General features: G+C 43.6%; 1 protein-coding gene across 2 annotated transcripts; it reads left to right on the top strand.

Annotated features, from left to right (window-relative positions):
• Nucleotides 1–7,982: 7,982 nt before the first annotated feature.
• LOC4348765 (uncharacterized) lies at nucleotides 7,983–14,867 on the top strand. 2 transcript variants are annotated; one of them, XM_015757887.3, is made up of 4 exons: nucleotides 7,983–8,096; nucleotides 8,200–8,329; nucleotides 8,425–8,567; nucleotides 12,212–14,867. In XM_015757887.3, the coding sequence occupies exon 4, from the start codon at nucleotides 12,252–12,254 to the stop codon at nucleotides 14,685–14,687; it is 2,436 nt and encodes an 811-aa protein (XP_015613373.1). In that variant the 5' UTR covers nucleotides 7,983–8,096; nucleotides 8,200–8,329; nucleotides 8,425–8,567; nucleotides 12,212–12,251; the 3' UTR covers nucleotides 14,688–14,867. The 2 variants fall into 2 exon arrangements, with proteins under 2 accessions (XP_015613373.1, XP_015613374.1); XM_015757888.3 differs by having other exon boundaries at nucleotides 7,986–8,088.
• The last annotated feature ends 2,906 nt before the right edge of the window (nucleotides 14,868–17,773 follow it).

Consider the following 17,773-nt stretch of genomic DNA (forward strand, 5'->3'; position numbering starts at 1 on the left):
TTCAAAATTTGGGAATATTCAAAAGCGCACTTTGTCCCTGGAAAGGCTCATCAACTGACGACTAACGTTGACGCGTGAGTGCAAGTCTTTCACGGCTCGGCGCACCCTATATTGTCTATCTGATGCAATTGCGCATGTAGGAGATCACTCTCAGACGAAGCAACCTCCCGACGAAAAGACTACTTAGAGCAGGTATAATAGCAGGCTATAAGCCAGCTGTAAACATATTTTAAACAGATAAATAAGGAGAGAGAAGGACAGTGAGCTACAGATTTATAGCCAGCTGTAACACGGACTCCAAGACGTAGTGTGTGTATGATAGGTGAGACCAGATATTAATAGTGTAGTATGTAACTATTGTATGAATGAGCTATTAGATTGGCTATAGATGAATTGGAGCTAGTAGTTGGCTATACTATTAAACTTGCTCTTAGAGCAGGTATAATAGCAGACTATAAGCCAGCTGCAAACATATTTTAAGAAGATAAATCAGGAGAGAGAAGAGCAGCGGACTACAGATTTGTAACCAGCTGTAGCACGGACTCCAAGACGCAGTGTGTCTATGACAGGTGGGACTAGGTATTAATAGTGTAGTATGTAACTATTGTATGAATGAGCTATTAGATTGGGCATAGATGAATTGGAGCTAGTAGTTGGCTATACTATTGAACTTGCTCTTAGGCACACATTTACAACGATGAAAAGCATTAGTACAAATATAATAGGGGAATGATTCTCCTTTTGGCGTTGTTTAATGAAAGTTCTCTTTCCCGGGAAAACGCGATGATGATTAACAGATAGACACAATCATACATAGTACGCATCTAAAGTAAAGGGGCCGTTGTATATTCTCTGTAAATATATATAAAGGTATGTGTATGTTCTTCCTTTTTACTAGAAGACTTAACGAGACGACTTAAAAGGTAGAGGGGACTCTAATGCACACATGGTCTGTTTCCAAAAAAATAATGGGATATATATATATATATATAAAGAAATAAAGTAACTGATACATATACTCCCTCCGTTTTTTAATAGATAACGCCGTTGACTTTTTTTCACACGTTTGACCATTCGTCTTATTCAAAAATTTTATGCAAATGTATAAGATATAAATCACACTTAAAATACTATGAGTGATAAAACAACTCATAACAAAATAAATTATAATTATGTAAATTTTTTGAATAAGACGAATGGTTAAACATATGAGAAAAAGTCAACGGCGTCATCTATTAAAAAAACGGAGGTAGTATTATTCATATCTATATCATTTTCTATGAAAAAAATGTAGACCATTGTTAAAGAAATGGAAAAAGGAATTCGGAGTTCCGTTTTGGTTTCCCCGAAACCACGCGCATACCGCTTTTCATCGTTGTAAATGTGTGCCTAAAAGGATAGAGCTAGACCTGTACAAGAGTATTGTAAATGAACAACTTTTTTTACGTCACATGCACCCAATTGTCCAGCGTAAATAGGAAGGTGCAGCAGACATTCTTCCTAGCTACTTGCTTCCTCCGTTCTGTCTTTGGATCTCGAGATGGTCTTCGATATACTACTTTGACCAAAAATATCTATAAAAGTAAAATATTTTAAATAAAAAGAGTTATATATTATGATAGTTCGTTTAATGAGAAACATAGTAACATCAAATTTACATGATTAATCTTTTCAATTTTTTCCTATTAATAGTTAAAATTTAAAAAATTTAACTTGGCAACTATTCTGAAAATACTTATATTTTGGGACGTAGTAGAAGTTAATGTTACTATTGTTTACTCAAAAGCGGATCTATATAATAAATTAAGACAAAGTTAACCAAAATCCTTTTGCTCGATCGGGTGACTTGTTTACTCAAAAGGGGATCTATATGATAAATTAAGACTAAGTTAACCAAAATCCTTTTGCTCGGGTGACCGTTAGAATGCAAAGCATCAGGCGTCCCGCACTAACATGATGTATGCACCATCCCTTCTCTCTGAACATCCACAAAGCTCCATTAATTATGATTTTTTTTCTTAAATTACATATTTGTTCTACAATTCAATTACATTATTATATTTATTACATTTAATATTTATGACATGATCATACATGCATTATATTGTGATGAAAGAAATATTTTATTTTAACCGTTAAAATCGATGTTTCATTGCGAGAGCGAAACATTTCAATAGGCATTTTATCTTTTAAAAGTTTCTATGAATATTTTTTTCACACATTATAGCATGATGTTTCACTAAAGGTCATGCTCTTCAAGGCAGGAGAGCTTTTTGGAGTACAGAAAATATAAAGAGAGAATTTCTTTTGATTAGCACTACTAGAAAAAGGTTTTTATCAACATTGACTTTTATGTTCCCATGTGAAAAAAACTATCTTGTAACCGCTTACAAAAAACAGATAGAAACCCCCTAAGTCTAGCCCCGTGTGCGAAAATCAATTTTTATGAATGGAGCCTTAAGAGGCCAGTCTACGGAAATACCTTTAATTTTACAGGCGGATCTCTAAAGGTTCCGGCTAGACAAATTTGATTTTCGCAGGCAGGCCTTACCTGCCAAATATACCTACCAAATGTGGAGGCACTATTAAATTCCCGCTAAGTCACAAGGCCTCCTCCTCTACTCCCTGTCCCTCAGCGTCTCATCCTACAGCAGAGGGCAGTGGCGGTGCAGCGTAGCGGCGGCTACGGAAGAGGATGCGGCGACATGGCCCTCCCCCTTGCCTCCCAAATCCCACTGGTGGGGGGGGGGGGGGCGACGGCGTGGCCCTTCCCTCCCCTCCCTCTCCCTCCATTCGACTGGAGGGGGGAGGGCGGCGGTGGCCGTAGCAGAAGGCGGTGGCGGCACGGCCCTAGCTCCCCTCCCCTCCCTCCCTCCCAGATCCAGTCAAAAGGGAGAGGGAGGCACCGGCGGCTGAAGAGGGTGTGGCGGCATGGCCCATCCCTCCCTCCCTCTTCATCTCAGATAAGGCGGATGGCGGAGGGTGGCAATAGCGGCTGCAGCAGTAGAGGATGGTGGGGAGGAGGAGCATGCGGCGGCTGAACAAGGTCCAAGTGGGTGGCGCCGCTATGACGATGACTATCAGATGTTGTTTTGTTTATTGTTTCCATGTTGATTGATGTTTGTCTACAAGTCGGTGCCATGGATTTGAATCCGATGATCTTGTGTTGGCATATGGATATTTGCATGTCAGTGATTGGATTTGTTGAATGGATAAATAATTTTTTATTATGGTAGCAGGGGGTGTGAACCCGCAAGGAGGGGGGTTGGGGAGTGGCGGGGATTTTTTTTGTCCGCGGAGAATATTTTTGTGGGCGGGAGGAAGAGGTCAGCGCTACAAAAAAATCATTTTTGCATGCGGCCATCGTCCGGATGTGAAAGTCGTGTATTTTTGCAGGCCTTGAACCGTAGGCGCAGTGGATGGCCGACTGAGAAAATTTGTTTTGGCAGCTTGCAAAAATTTTTTTTACTGTGTTGCAACGGGTAAAGATGTTTTTTATGATATATTAAGAGCTGAGCAATAAATTGAAATAATTGGATTACTATACAGTACTATAATTAAAAAAGTTAATAAAAATCTTAACATTGGGATAGCTACAGATTATAATTAAAAAAGTTAATAAAAATATTTCCTGGGTTTTCGGCCGAAAGCCTCCCTTCCTTTTCATCCCTAAGCTAGTCCGCTACCTCCCTCCATTTGGTCTGCTTCTCTTCGACCCAGCCATAAGTGGAGCCGTAAACCCAATTCACAAAATCGACTACAATATTCAACCTCCCGAATATCACTACCAACTTTAATGTCACACCCAGATATTCACGGACCAGAATTTCTAAGCTGAATGTGCATTAAACCCCTGTCCAGGACCAGCCAGGGTACACAAACGACAATTGTTGACATATAGATCCATGTCTTACAAAAATATAAAAGATTACAAATGCAGCGGAAAAGATAAAAGCAAGCTAAGCCTGAAGACTTGACTCCTGCAGCGGGCGACTCCATTCCACAGGCTTCCTTGACGGCAGCGACGAAACCAACCTCTTCGAGACATCTTCAACTGAGAAGGACTTCAACTCTGGTGAGGGGGAAAAGAGAGCAAGACTGAGTACTACCCACTGTACTCAGCAAGTCACACCGGAAGAGGAGGTATGATGCAAGATATATCCAAGGGAGGCTAAATGTTCTTTTGCATAAAGCCGGCATTTCAAAGCAGTAATTGAAAGCAGTAAAACAGTTGTAGTAATTAATCCATATTAACCAATCACTGTCCAACGTTACACCACGTTGCAACAGGCCCAAACCACCACCTGAACTAACCAGTTCCAAAAGCTAACTAGGGTGAAACTAATCACGGTGAATCTGGTCGACCGCCCATAACCGCGGGTACGGCTATTCGAATAGTTTTACTCTGATAAGAGGTGTACAACTGTACCCACAAGACACAGCCCCACGACACGTTCCCGTGCGCCGACATGCCACCACGACATACCGGAAAGAAGCCGTGACAGGACCCTTCGCATAACCCCGTCTAACCGATCGCACCACACCTTAAGGTTCGCTCCCGTCCCCAGCAGGCAACGGGCAGCCCCCCTTTTGTGCCGCGGTGAATCCGGAAGCCGATCAACTGGACACCCCGGCCGACCCAACTCCATCACGCCCACCCTCGCCTAGGTACGTCGGCTAGAGAAAAGCTACACTACAAGCCCAGCCGTTGCCCACGCTGGCTTGTGGTAAGTACGATAAGTTCTTCCAGGGCATCCCGCGAACCGGTCCTTAAATGCCATGGGTGCGACTAGCAAGACCATGCACCCACAGCCCACCATGACGTGTATTTTAATTAACCAACACCATTACGGTGGCACTAAATCAAAGCTATGCCAATAATCAAGTCTATGCTTTAATGTGATCCCCCTTTGTGCACTAGTTGAACTAAGCATGGCTAAGCATCTCCTAAACCAACATCTAGTCATTTTAATACCCACGTTATCAATGGCATAAGGTAAACAATATATGGCTGAGTAATAGGACCCATCCCACATGATATTGTAAAACAATGCAATATTTAATAGAAATGCGGGATATTTGTAAATTGGGTACAATATGATCAATTGTATTGCATGACTTGCCTTGCTCTCGCACTGATGAGACCACAGCAACGTCTTCGAGAAACCGCGGATCGACGAAACGACCGAAATCTACGCGACAAACAAAGCACACAAGCAAAACATGCTATAAGACTACTGAAACAGGAAGCAAAACCATTTTTAATGGATTCTATACATTTTTATGAATTTACTGAGACTTGAATGGACTTAATCGGAGCTCGGATGAATTAGTTATGATTTTTAGAAGATTCTCTGTGTTTTTACTATTAAAGAAAAGCCTTAATCAATTTATTGCGCAATATTGCCCCAGGGCTGACGTCAGCAAGGGGTGGGGCGGCGCCGACATGCGGGCCCCACTGGACAGAGGCACAAGAGAGAGGGAGAGGGGGCGGCTGGCAGGCGGGACCCACCGGGCGGCGGCTCATGGGGGGAGGAGGTGGCAACGGCGGGTGGGCCCCACCGGGCAGCGTCACAAGGGGGGAGGGAAGCGGCGAGGCGCCCGGTCGGTCCGGCTCGGCTTCAAGCCGGCCGGCCGGTTATGGCGAGGGCGGCGGCGGCAAGCGGCCACCGACGGCGGCGGGCGACGCGGGCGACGGCGCTTCGCGGCGATGCGCATGCGGGGAGCGGCGGCGCGCGCGAGAGGAAGAGAAGGGGAGGGAGTTCTCACCGGGGTTCGCCCGGCGCGGGAGGATACGACGGCAAACGGCGACGGTGAGCGACCGGAGGGCGACGGTGAACGGCGGCCGAGCTCCGGGACACCCTAAGAGAGGAAGTGAGAGAGGTTAGATGGAGAGAAGGTGTCCACGGCGAGCGAGAGCCATGGCCGACAGCGGCAGCTATGGTGGTACTCACCGGCGCACGGAGAGAAGCGGGCCCCGACGGCGGGATTGGATGGGGATGTGGCGGCCGGGGTAGCTTTGGCGGTGGCGGATTGGCTTGGCAGCGGCTCCAGCGGCGGCGAGCGGCGGCCGGAGGAGTGGAAAAGGCAGCGGCGGCGGGTGTAGTGGCGTGGGAGCGGTGGAGAGCTCGGGAGCGGCCGATGGAAAAAGGAAAAAGGAGGAGGAGAATGCGGGGATGGTTTATATGGACTCGGGAGGGGCGGACGGGGCCGGGAGGCGGCCGGATTTCTCGCCGATGTGGGGGAGTGGGGAGAGAGAGTTGGGGGGGGGGGGATTCAAACCGAATCCCGCCCTTACGGGGCGCGCGCGGGGCGGGAAGGCGTGGGGAAGGGGGCGGCGACGTGGGCGCGGCGACGCGGGCGCGGGGCGCGGAGTGGAGGAGGTGGGGCGCCGGTGGTTGCCGACCGGCTGGAGGTTGGGGAAGGTGCTGACAGGTGGGCCCCACCTGTCAGCGCCCGAGGGAGTGAGGGGGAGGCGACCTGGACTTCGGGAGGGGGCGGGAGAAGCGGGCCGGCCCAGGAAGGGGCGCCGAGCACGGGGAGAGGGATGGGCCGACGGCCCATCTAGAGAAAAAGGAAGGAAAAGAGAGGAAAAGGATTTTTTCCTGGGATTAATATATTGCACATGCTCATTTTTAATTGGTTAAAATTATTTCTAAGGCTCTGAAAATTCCACTAAAAATCCTGTTAGCATATTTTGACATGTAGAATCCAAGAAAAATTCCACATGCCGATTCCGATTATTATTTGCATTTATTAATTTAGGGTTTCTCTTTTGCCTTTAAACAAATAATTTCTTCCAACCATTTATTAATTGAATTTTTGCTAGGGAAAAGAACTTCTGGGCGCGACATTCAACCTCCTGTAGTCCCATGCCGGGGAAGATGACTACCATATTCAACCTCCTGAAGATAATCCCGTGCTTGTACGGTTACCAGAGCAAATCTCCCCATCAAATCCGGCAGAATTTTTCTCGATCAGCCAAAATTGGTCAAGGGTTTTTGATTCACTTGATCTACTCTTTCCATTTTCCCCAAAATCAGAGCATAAAACTCGGGATAAAAATAATCGGGGAAGATCGTTATCATCATCGGCAACTCTAAAACAGAGATTAAATCTGGCAATTAAAGCTGAATCGAAGGGAAAATCATGAAGAAAATGATGAGAGAGGAGTGAGAAAAAAAATTTTTGCAATCAAATTGGAGGATAAAATGCAGAATCGATATGGCGGTGGCGCGGTGCTAGGGTTCTCCTCGGGAGGCGTGCGGCACACAGATGGGATTAAAATACTGGATGAGAAAAAAAAAGCGCACGTGAGAAAAAACCAGTGACAAAAAGATTGACCAAAAAAACCAAAAGTGTCCGGGAGGTGTACGGTGAATAAATCGGATTAAAAAAACCAAAAAACCAAAAGCCTTAGTGTGCGCGCATAAATAACTCTTTTGCGTGCACAGAAAAAAAAGGAGAAAATACCGGTGAAAAAAACCAAACTGACTTTTTTTTACTGGGAGATTTTTTTTCTTTTTCTACTGGAGTCGGACACGAGATGTTTTTTTTCATTTTCTACTAACAACGGAAGCTTTTTTTTTCGCTCGTTAAGTCGGACTTTTCTTTTTCTACTTTTTTTTTTACCTTTCTTTAGTCGGACTTTTCTTTTTTCCATTTTTAGAGAAGACGGCAATTTCTTGTTTATAAGTAAACATAAAATTAAAACCGATTTAAACACGGATGACGTATCAAAATTCTGACAAAAACATCTTTAATTTTTATAATTTTTTTTAAGCAGCGGTTAACCGTATAACCATTACGTACTCCACGACAGCTCCTCTGCGACGCTTGCTTCTATCGGCCCGTTTCCATCTCGCTCTACGCGACTACGCGAGGTCGACGTACCGTCGGGACACGCGGGAGCCCGTGTCCGTGAGTACCAAAAGCCAAACCCCATTTTCTTTATATACTCCGGATCTCTGCGCCACACCACTCATCAGCTCGCTCTCGCCTATCTTCTCCTATAATCTGAGCCTGGTCGCTCGTGGTTCACCGGGAACAGACGCGCTCGATCGCGCGCCTCGTCGGCAGTCGCCACCGGTGAGCACGTACGCGCATGTTAATTAACCATGTCATCACTACCTTCTAGACCTCACACACTGACCTCATTTATCTTACCTTGTCTTCTTGTTTTTTTTTTTTTTCACGCAGTCTACGCCGTCGAGCTAGCGCCCGTGGCTGCCTTCGCTCCAACAGCAACCCGACGAACGGCCCTCGCCGCGCGAAGCCCTTCAATTCTTCCGAAGAATCTATCAAATCAGTGAGATTAATCTACACAAATGTACTTCCTCGATCACGTAGTTCGAATTCGTCCCTAGCTAGCTAGAACAACCCGCAAAATCCTCTGAACTGGAGCACCCGATCGATTAATTGCAGGCTTGCAGCTGAAGAACTGAAACTGATCATCCCGTTGTAGTTCCCCCCCTGAGACCCAACGGCGGCGTATGTCGATCTCCTCGTGCCGGACCTGAGCAACGTCGTCGGACAAACTCGATCTCCCCGCTCCGAACAACCACTCGGTAAGAATTAATCCCGCTGGCTTTTGTAAATGCTCTATCTGCAGTTCTGCACCCCCAAAATTAAATTAATTAGTCACAATAGTCGTCGCCGGTAGCATCCTGTACTAGTCACTAGTAGATTTGGAGTAACTGTACGTTAATCGCTAATAGGAGTATTAAAATACTGCCACAAATTTTTTGAGTGAAAAACTTTCGGATATAACTATACTGTAATTGCACTATAACTGTAGTGTAACTATACTATAACTACACTTTAACTACATTGTAATTACAATATAACTTATATAAAACTTGTATTCAACTATTATTTGGCTGATTAGCAACGGGATCTTACGCGTGACATGTGTAAAAAAATTTTCTCATTTTTTTCCTTCATACACAAATCTCGAAGCGATCTAATGGTCACGAATCTGAAAGTTTTGGGAGTAAAAAAACTTGTAGAAGTTTTCTAGCAATTCCGAATTAATTACTATACATGGTTAGAGTTTTCAAACTTATGCTCATTTTTTCAGTTCTTTGGGGTTAGCATGTTAATTTACAATAATTGAAATTATTGGTCACAATTATTAACTCAATAAATTAATAAAAAATACCAAAGTTCACTCCCACGACCTAAAACTTTCCCACATTAATAAAAAAATAGAGTCGAAGTAAATCTACAATTTAAAACATTTGAAATTTTGAATAAAAATAAATATAGCCATGTATAAATACAATTTAAAGAAAAATCAAATTTTGTCCTAATAGATAAAATATAATTAATATTCACATAAGAGTACATGTAGAAATACAAGTTAGGGAAAATATGAAATTCGGATTAAAATATCTAAATAATTAATATTTGGAAAAGAGCTCATATATAAATAAATTTAAGAACATCAAAAATTCGGATTAAAAATAAATAATATTAACAGGAAGAGTCATGCATAAATACAATTTAGAAATGCCTAAAATTCACATAAAAAATATTATAAGAAAATATTTAATGCAAGAGTACAATTTGGAAATATTATAAACTTGTATTGAAAAATAGTATAAAGAGGAAGAGTCCACGTAGAAATACAATTTTTAAATACCTGAAATTCTGGTTGAAAATAAATATAATTGAGAAAAGTGTTCATGTAGGAGTACAATTTAGAAAAGAAAAAAAAAGATTGTCACCACGCAAACTTTATCATATCTTCCAATTGGTAGCAGCTGGTATATATCCTGGAGAACACTACTTCAAAAGTGAAGAGTTCTAGGTGTCAAATGGATTGGTCTTTAATTGCAAATTTTGAATTTCAAAATTAAATTAATAAGACAAACTTGAGAATTCAAGATATGTTCAACTTTGCATCTATTAATTCCGAATAGTTTGAATTTTGAGAGGATAAAATTAAAGAGCCTATGGTATCTCCAATTGCATCTTTTTAAACAAATAATAATACCATCCACCTAATCAGTGACTTGATCTTCCAGATTACCATGCAAGCTCCCTTAAAGTGCCCTTAATTTGAACAAACTTTATTGCGATACTAACATATATATATATATATATATATATATGTATATATATATATATATATATATATGTATATATATATATATATATATATATATGTATATATATATATATATATATATGTATATATATATATATATATATATATATGTATATATATATATATATCTATGTATATATATATATATGTATTATATTATATTATATTATATATTAAAAGTCCATTAAACTTCCTCAAAACGCTCTCAACTCGCCACGTGGCACTCTAATAAATTAGAGAAAATCCTAGGAATTCTAAAAAGAGCAAAACATCTAGCTCTCGATTTTCACTTAAATTTGTGGACCCATTATTTTATACCATCGGATCAAATCTATTAAAAGAACCTCCATTCCTCTAATCTACAAAAGGCATTACCCAAAAAAAGTACGTAAAAAAAGACAGAGAAAAGTAAGTAGGTACTCCTTGTCAAAAAAAAAAAGGGCCAGCGAAAGGGCCCGTAGCCTAATGGTTACAAGAGGCTCAGTAGCACCTGAGGTCCTGGGTTCGACTCCCCATGAGAGCGAATTTTTCAGGATTTAACGGCGTTGTGCTTTCAGTGGTAGGCGACGTACTCCTCGACAGCGAGGCGCCTGTGGTGACTTCGTAAATCTCTCCAGGATTTACCGGCCCAGTCTTCGAAGATGCTCATAACATATAAACAAGAATAACATACTACCTTAAAAGAAAAGCCCAAAAAACATAAAAGACATAGAGATATACATCCGCTTCCCCCACCTTCCTTCTTTTTCTTCCTGTATATAGGTGAGATAACAATTATTATTATTAGTGATAATAAACTTCAAATAATTATAATTCTTACAAACATTATATATCATTATATAACTTTTTACAAAACATTCGTGACAAAATTAGCTCTACAATGTTTAGAAATAAAGTTTATAAAATTATTTTTTACCCATTAAATTAATAATAATAAATTTTTTTCTTAAATCGGTGGACCATTCTATACTATTATTTTTAAATACTGCACTGTTTAAAAGCAATGTTTACAATATTTTATGTTTGTACCTACGAAATTAACAATTTGTGATCTATATTAACTAATTTACCCACTATTTTAGATTATTTTTAATAAAAATATTTTACCATCGCCAAATCTATTCCTTTTTTTAAGAAAAAAAGCCTCTGAAGACCTCCCTCGGACCGTCCACCCAAGGCAGGCACACGTCATTGCCTTCTACATGCATGGCAAAGCGTGGTTACTGGTACCACAGTTCAACCGCTTTGCTAAGGTGAGAACCTATCAGATCATCACTGAATAATGATCGGGTTTGTTAATAACATGAAAACAATTTGAAGGAGTCAGTAAAGTATACTAACGAGTAATGAGTGGATAGAGAATAAAAACAAATAGCTTACAAATATATATGAGTGATTGCATGATGTGTCATATTGTGCAAAGAGTTTTAGTAGTGACAAATACACCAGTAAAAAGGTAAGTATGTGCTAATTTCAATTGAAAAAAAAATTAGGCAAACTATGTTTTTGTTAATTAAGCAGTCATTACCCTTTTTGTTTCATGAGTACTTATGATGTAAATCAGATTTAACTTATTTACTATAATTTACATGACAAAACTATATTCACGATATAATCAAATTACATGACAAAAATATAATTTACTGCAAAACACTTCAAAATCTATGAATACACTACACATACTAATTACATTTGTATAATTCAGGTCCTATTTCAAACAAATAAGTTCCTTAAAACCCCGAAGAAAAATATAAATTGTTGAACTTCTACAGAGGAAAAAAAAATCCAACCTTTGCGAGGCAATTCAATCACAAGAACTTTGAGTTCCTTATTCTCAAAATTTTTGCTAACAGCCATATTGCTTAGGAGTCATAATTTCTGAACAAACAATATATATTATTATGTTTCAACAATATGGATGCTGGCGCATGCGCGAGGGCCACCTTGCTAGTTGAGATGAAAAAGTAGATGCCTATGGAGAGCATAGGTATTTCATCATTTGCTGCATTTTCGGTGGGAAAAGATTTAGTTACTCCGATGATTTTTTTTTCTTGGTTCGATGTACCGTCCTTAACAAAGTTGTTGAACTTTTTCTTTCAGCCTAAACTCTTCAAACCGGAAGAATTAATAGGAGAAAAACATGGAGAAGCCGAGTGAAATTGCCAAATCGATATTTCTATTTCTGAAATCAGACGAGGCCATGGTCATGCGGATCGAGTTCCTGGTGGTGGTCACGGCCGTATTGTTCCTCCTGATGTCTATCTTGGACATGTTCCGTCATCGGTCACGCCACAACCTCATCAAGTATTTTCTATTGATCCTAGACGGCATAAGCGATTCCACGTTGATCTACACAATTGGGCTGATGCAGAGTGTGCCTTCGCTGAAGAAAGACCTGTTCCCGGTGTGGGCGCTGATGCTGGTCAACCTCCGGAGCAGCGTCTGCTTCATCTCGGCGTACGGCATCCCTGACCAACAGAACCGCCGGTTTACAGAGGTAGCAAGGGTGATGGCACTTATAGGGGTGGCATTCTTGAACACAACGTTCAACAGCCGGTTCAAGCATCCTATCTGGGCACTTTGGGCGATGCAGGTAGTGAGATGTGGCTACCTCTTAAGGGTGTACAGGCTCGCCACAAGGTCCTACTTGCATGGCTGGAGCTCACCGCTTCTGACAGCATACATGGGCACCCCCGATGGCGTTGCTGCGAACGGTGATACAGCCACAATGCGAGGATACAAGTACTTGGTATCTGGAGATCAGAAGCAAACAGTTGAAGTGAAGCCTCCTGAGTACAAGTTCACTCTGTTTGTCCCAGAGCACAGAAGGAAAATGCTCGTCACACTTGACAAGGTTTGGCAGCAGGATGCAAGCGACACTAGTTCGACTGACATCCTAACACCACAGATGAAAGACATGTGCCTGTCTTTTGCATTATACCGCTTACTCCGTTGCAGATTTGATGACTTGAGCCTGCCAAGTGACAGTGTCGTCAACACCAGAAGATTAATCAGTAAAATCATCGGCAAAGGCAACGCGGATTTCGCTACACAAATAAGCAACTACAGCGAGAAGACCTTCAGGATTGTGAGATCAGAGCTCGCGTTCCTCAACGACTACTTCTACACAAGATACCCCGTCCTCTTCTGGCGTGGCTTCCCAATCTTTGCTTCCTGCCACCCTGTGCTAACAATTGCTTTCACTGTTTGGCTTGGAAAGGATCTCCATAAAATTTACAAGCCTAAGCAGGGGGGCGCCAACGTTGATATCATCATTACGTGGGGGTTCATGTTCATCATCGTGTTCAAGGAGCTTTGGAAGATGATCATCTACTTGCTGTCAGACTGGACCAAGGTGATGGTGCTGTGCGAGTACACTGCCGACAGCTTTAAGCATGCTCCACGATGGCTTTGCAAGGGCTTTCTCTGGCTTCTATGCACTCGAAGGTCCAAAATTGTCCACCATTGGCACAATAAGGTAAATCAGTATGAATTCCTTCAATCATTTAATTACAGGCCTTGCAAGTGGAACATTCTCTACTATGGAACCCTTGGATTGTTCGCAAGACGAAGAGATGGCGAGAAACCAGGCAAATCAATCGAGCTGCCAGAAGACGTGAAGTCAGCCATTTTGAGGTCTCTCTGCTCACAAAACCTTGAGCGAGATTCTTTGGAGCCAAATTTCCCAATATTGTTTTCGACATTTGGACTTCCATGCTCCCACATCATCCTCGTGTGGCATATAGCAACGACCCTATGCGAGATTGAGCTTTCTCAACGTTACAACGGATGCTTAACTGATTCTGAGCTGCAGCATGCAGTCAAGGCTGGTAAGAACTCCCAGCCATACGTTGTAAAGGAAGAAAGGCTGGAAGGTGCACTGCAAGCTAATTACATAGTCGCAAGTTGTATTTCAAGATACTGTGCCTATCTGCTTGTCTCAGAGCCAGATTTGCTACCTGATACCTACTTAAGTTCTGCGGAGGTATTTGAAAGCACCGTGAAAGAGGCTTCAGATGTTCTAAAGGGATCTGACAACCTGCAGAGCATATACAGAAAACTGATGTATCATGGGGATGTTGTGAATGTCGATAATATGAACAGACGTCACCCAAGTGTGATACTCGCGAGAAGTGCACAAGTTGCTAAGTCCTTGGTTGAAACTGAAGTCATGGATCGTTGGGAGATGTTGGCTGGGGTGTGGGCCGAAATGTTAGTACATATAGCTCCCTCTTGGAATGCAGCAGCTCACAAGAAATGCCTTTCAACCGGTGGCGAGTTCGTAACTCAAATCTGGGCCATTCTTTCTCATTGCAACATACAAGAAAGCAATCTCTGGCCACAGCAGGAATCTCCAAATGATAATGAAGCAGAGCAGCAGGAAGAAAGTGTAAGTGGCAATCAGGCATCTTTTTCAGCACAACAGCGGGCAGCTGCTGGTCATGGTGGAGTAAGGGATGATGAAGCTGGACCGAGTGGGACAAAGCCAAATGATGAAACAAAAGACGATGACGAAAAGAAGATGTCGGTTAATTTGAGTTCAAGAACACCAATAAAACGTGACAGTGTGAGTTAGTATAATATTGTTGAACTCGAGCTTTCTTATGTCACATATATGTTCCTTTCTTAAGAACATGTCTGTTCATTCTCCATGTGTAGTAGTTTATATGGTTGTTGCTTGCATGTACTAAGGTGTGGTCTCTTGCCGTACTATGTACTTTAAACAGCTGCAAATATCGTGTTACTTTTTTTCTTATGAGTGTTGATCGATCTCCAGTTATTTTTCTGCGAGTAGTCCCAGTAAATCGCTCTTTGCAACTCGTACCAGTATTTGCACAAGGAGATTGAAATCAGAAGAGCCTACTTGAGTTGCATGAGCTTTTAGGCTTTCATGGAGGTTGGAGCAGAGAGATGTTGATGAGCTGATGACAAAAGAGAAACGCTACCATGAACTTACAAGTAGTAGTAGTTCCATGGTAGAAACTAGTACTAGGTGGCAGGCACGGTTCACGCGCACAGTTCGCATCTTTGGGCCGCGATAAGGCTGCGCCGCGCGTTATCCTGCGCGTTATCGTGCCACAACCTTACACCGAGTTCCCTTATCCTCAATACCAGAAATCTTTATCCCTAAACAATACAAAACCATTCAATTTAGGTCCCATAGCAGTATAGATGTCTGATTTCGCTGATGTGGTATCCTAGTCAGAAAAAAATAAAAAATATATGTGAGGCCCACATGTTAGCCGCCCTTTTCTTTTCTTCCCAAGTGGCAGCGGCAGGCAGCACATGGAGGGCCGCAAAGACATCGTCGACTTCCTCCTTGCCATCCAGCTTGTGGGGCCCACCAAGCTGCTCGAGTCCACGACCTTCATCTGGTTGGACTCACAGGCTGACACCAACAACGGCGGCGGACTTTATCGGTGCAGCGGCGGCGGCTAGCGGCCAGCGACAATGGCAGCGGGGGTGACACCAGCGGCGAGGGTGAGTAGGACAGCCGAGAGCGGCAGCGCGGGGAGGAGGAGGAAGAGGCGGGGGGCACCATGTCTTTGGCAAGAGGTCCTCCTCCATCTTCGATGTCCCCTCCCTCCCCCCTCATTCCCACCACTGCCGCCACCATCACCATCCGCCCAAGAGGTCCTCACCTCCCTTCACCGCTGCAACGGGTGAAGGCGGAGGCTCACCTCCCTTCGTCAAGCGTGGCAGAGGCGCTCCCTTCACCGCCGCCAGGAGGCTCACCTCCCTTCAATGCGATGGCGGGTGGAGGCGGAGGAGGAGGCATATGAGGTGTGCAGAGGTGGAGGCTGCTCTTCAGATCTCGGGAGTGGCGGCGGCAGCTGAGGAGCCCCCCGCCGGCCGCTTCTCGCCTCCCCTATCTCGCGCCGGCCATCCCTATCCCCATCCCCATCCCTATCCAAAAAGAAAAGAAAAGGAAGAAAAGTGCGGCTCACAAGTAGGACCTACATAATTTTTTATTTTTTATTTTGCTTACTAGAATGTCATGTCAGCGAAACCAGATATCCATACTGTTGTAGCATCCAGATTGCACGGTTTTAGTACAGTTTAGGGGTTAAGATTTCTGGTATTGGGGATAAGGGATGTCAAACCAACTCGGTGTAAAGTTGAGGGACAACAGGTGAACTTATTCTTGCGCATTTTCGGCTATCACATGTGGGCCGTGTGTAGCTTTGGGCTCCGTATTTAGACGGGAGTTTCACTCGACGATGCTCCCTGGGGCGCGAGAATGCTAAAGCGTAAGCGATCAGTGGAATTTCCACTTTTATCCCACAAGCTTTTTCGTTTTCGGCACGGAATTTTTATTGTTGGATTTTGTGCAATGGAAATAAGTTCACTTTCAGCTCCTCATTTTTGCCACTGAGTCTGAAATTTGTCCCTCACTGCATGTAACGCTTCGCTTTTCGTGAGGCGTTAAAAACTAATTCGGCAAAATTCTAATTTCAAAAATTTTGTTCTTTGAGTGATAGTCTAAGTTGTGCCAAGATCTCAATTCAAATCCATCCTTGATCCCTCTCGTCACCATCAAAAATTGCCTCCTCGAAATTCCCCTTCCGACTCAAGTCTCCAAATCAAACTCCGAAATTCTATCCCTCTCTTTGAATCATCGCCAAATACTTCCCCAGATCCAAAGTATCCAAAACCCCATCTTGAATCCTCCTTCGACTCCTTCCTCTCATCCAGATCCCAATTCCAAAGTCTAAGTCAAATTCCAAGTTCAAATTCTCTTCGAATCAATCTCCTCTGCAAAAGTTTATTTTGCCTCCCTCTGTTTTTGTGGGCCGAATTCCTTTCCCTCGCCCCATCCCTCCTCTCAGCCCGTTTCCCCTCCCCAGCCCATCTCTCTCCTCTGCCATCTCCCTCCCGTGTGCTGCACGAGCCGTCGCCGAGAGAAGGATCTCTCTCTCTCTCTCTCTCTCTCGTTTTCTCGCTCCCTCTCTATTCCTCTCTCACGCCAACGCCTCTTCCTGCTATCGCTGCCCAAAACCTCCACCGCCTTCGCCCAATCCCGCGCGCGCTCGCGAGGTGGCCGACCGGCCGATCGCAGCCGCGTCAGCTCTGACGCCGCTCGGCCCCGCTGCCCCCGCGCGCGTGCGTCCAAAGCCGGGAGGGCGCGCCTCTCTCACGCGCTCTCCCTCCTCCCTCTGCTCGCCCAAATCGGCAAGGAGCAGGGCTCCCTTTTCCCCTCCCTTTTCTGCTTTTTCCCCTGACCACCACCGCCATGCCCTGTCGCCGCCTGGTCATTTGCGCCCGTGTAAACACGCGCCTTGTCAGAACTATTCAAGCTATCCAACAGGACAAGGAGCCAGTCAGGCCCAGTCATAGCAAACTTCCTTTCCGGCGGTAGCGCCCAGAACTCTCTGATGGCTTCTCGCAACGATCTCGCCACTGTACATTCAACAGTCGCATGGAAACCATTTTCCTCCTTTACACCACAGATAGGGCAGATGCCTACTGGTTGTATCCTTCTTTTCCGTTTATACCTATAAAGTTTATACAAGTAAGGTCCCAAAAGCAGTTTGGACGACGGTTTCGGCAGATGTGGTGCTTACGTGGCTGGTTTGAATTGGTCATTGTCCTACGTGACGGTGTTGTGGCGTTGGAAGCAAAATATAAAAATTATATATTTTTTTAAAAAAAGTGGCGCAC

Source organism: Oryza sativa, chromosome 10 (genome assembly GCF_034140825.1).
Source record: "Oryza sativa Japonica Group chromosome 10, ASM3414082v1".
NCBI classification, from domain to species: Eukaryota; Viridiplantae; Streptophyta; class Magnoliopsida; order Poales; family Poaceae; genus Oryza; species Oryza sativa.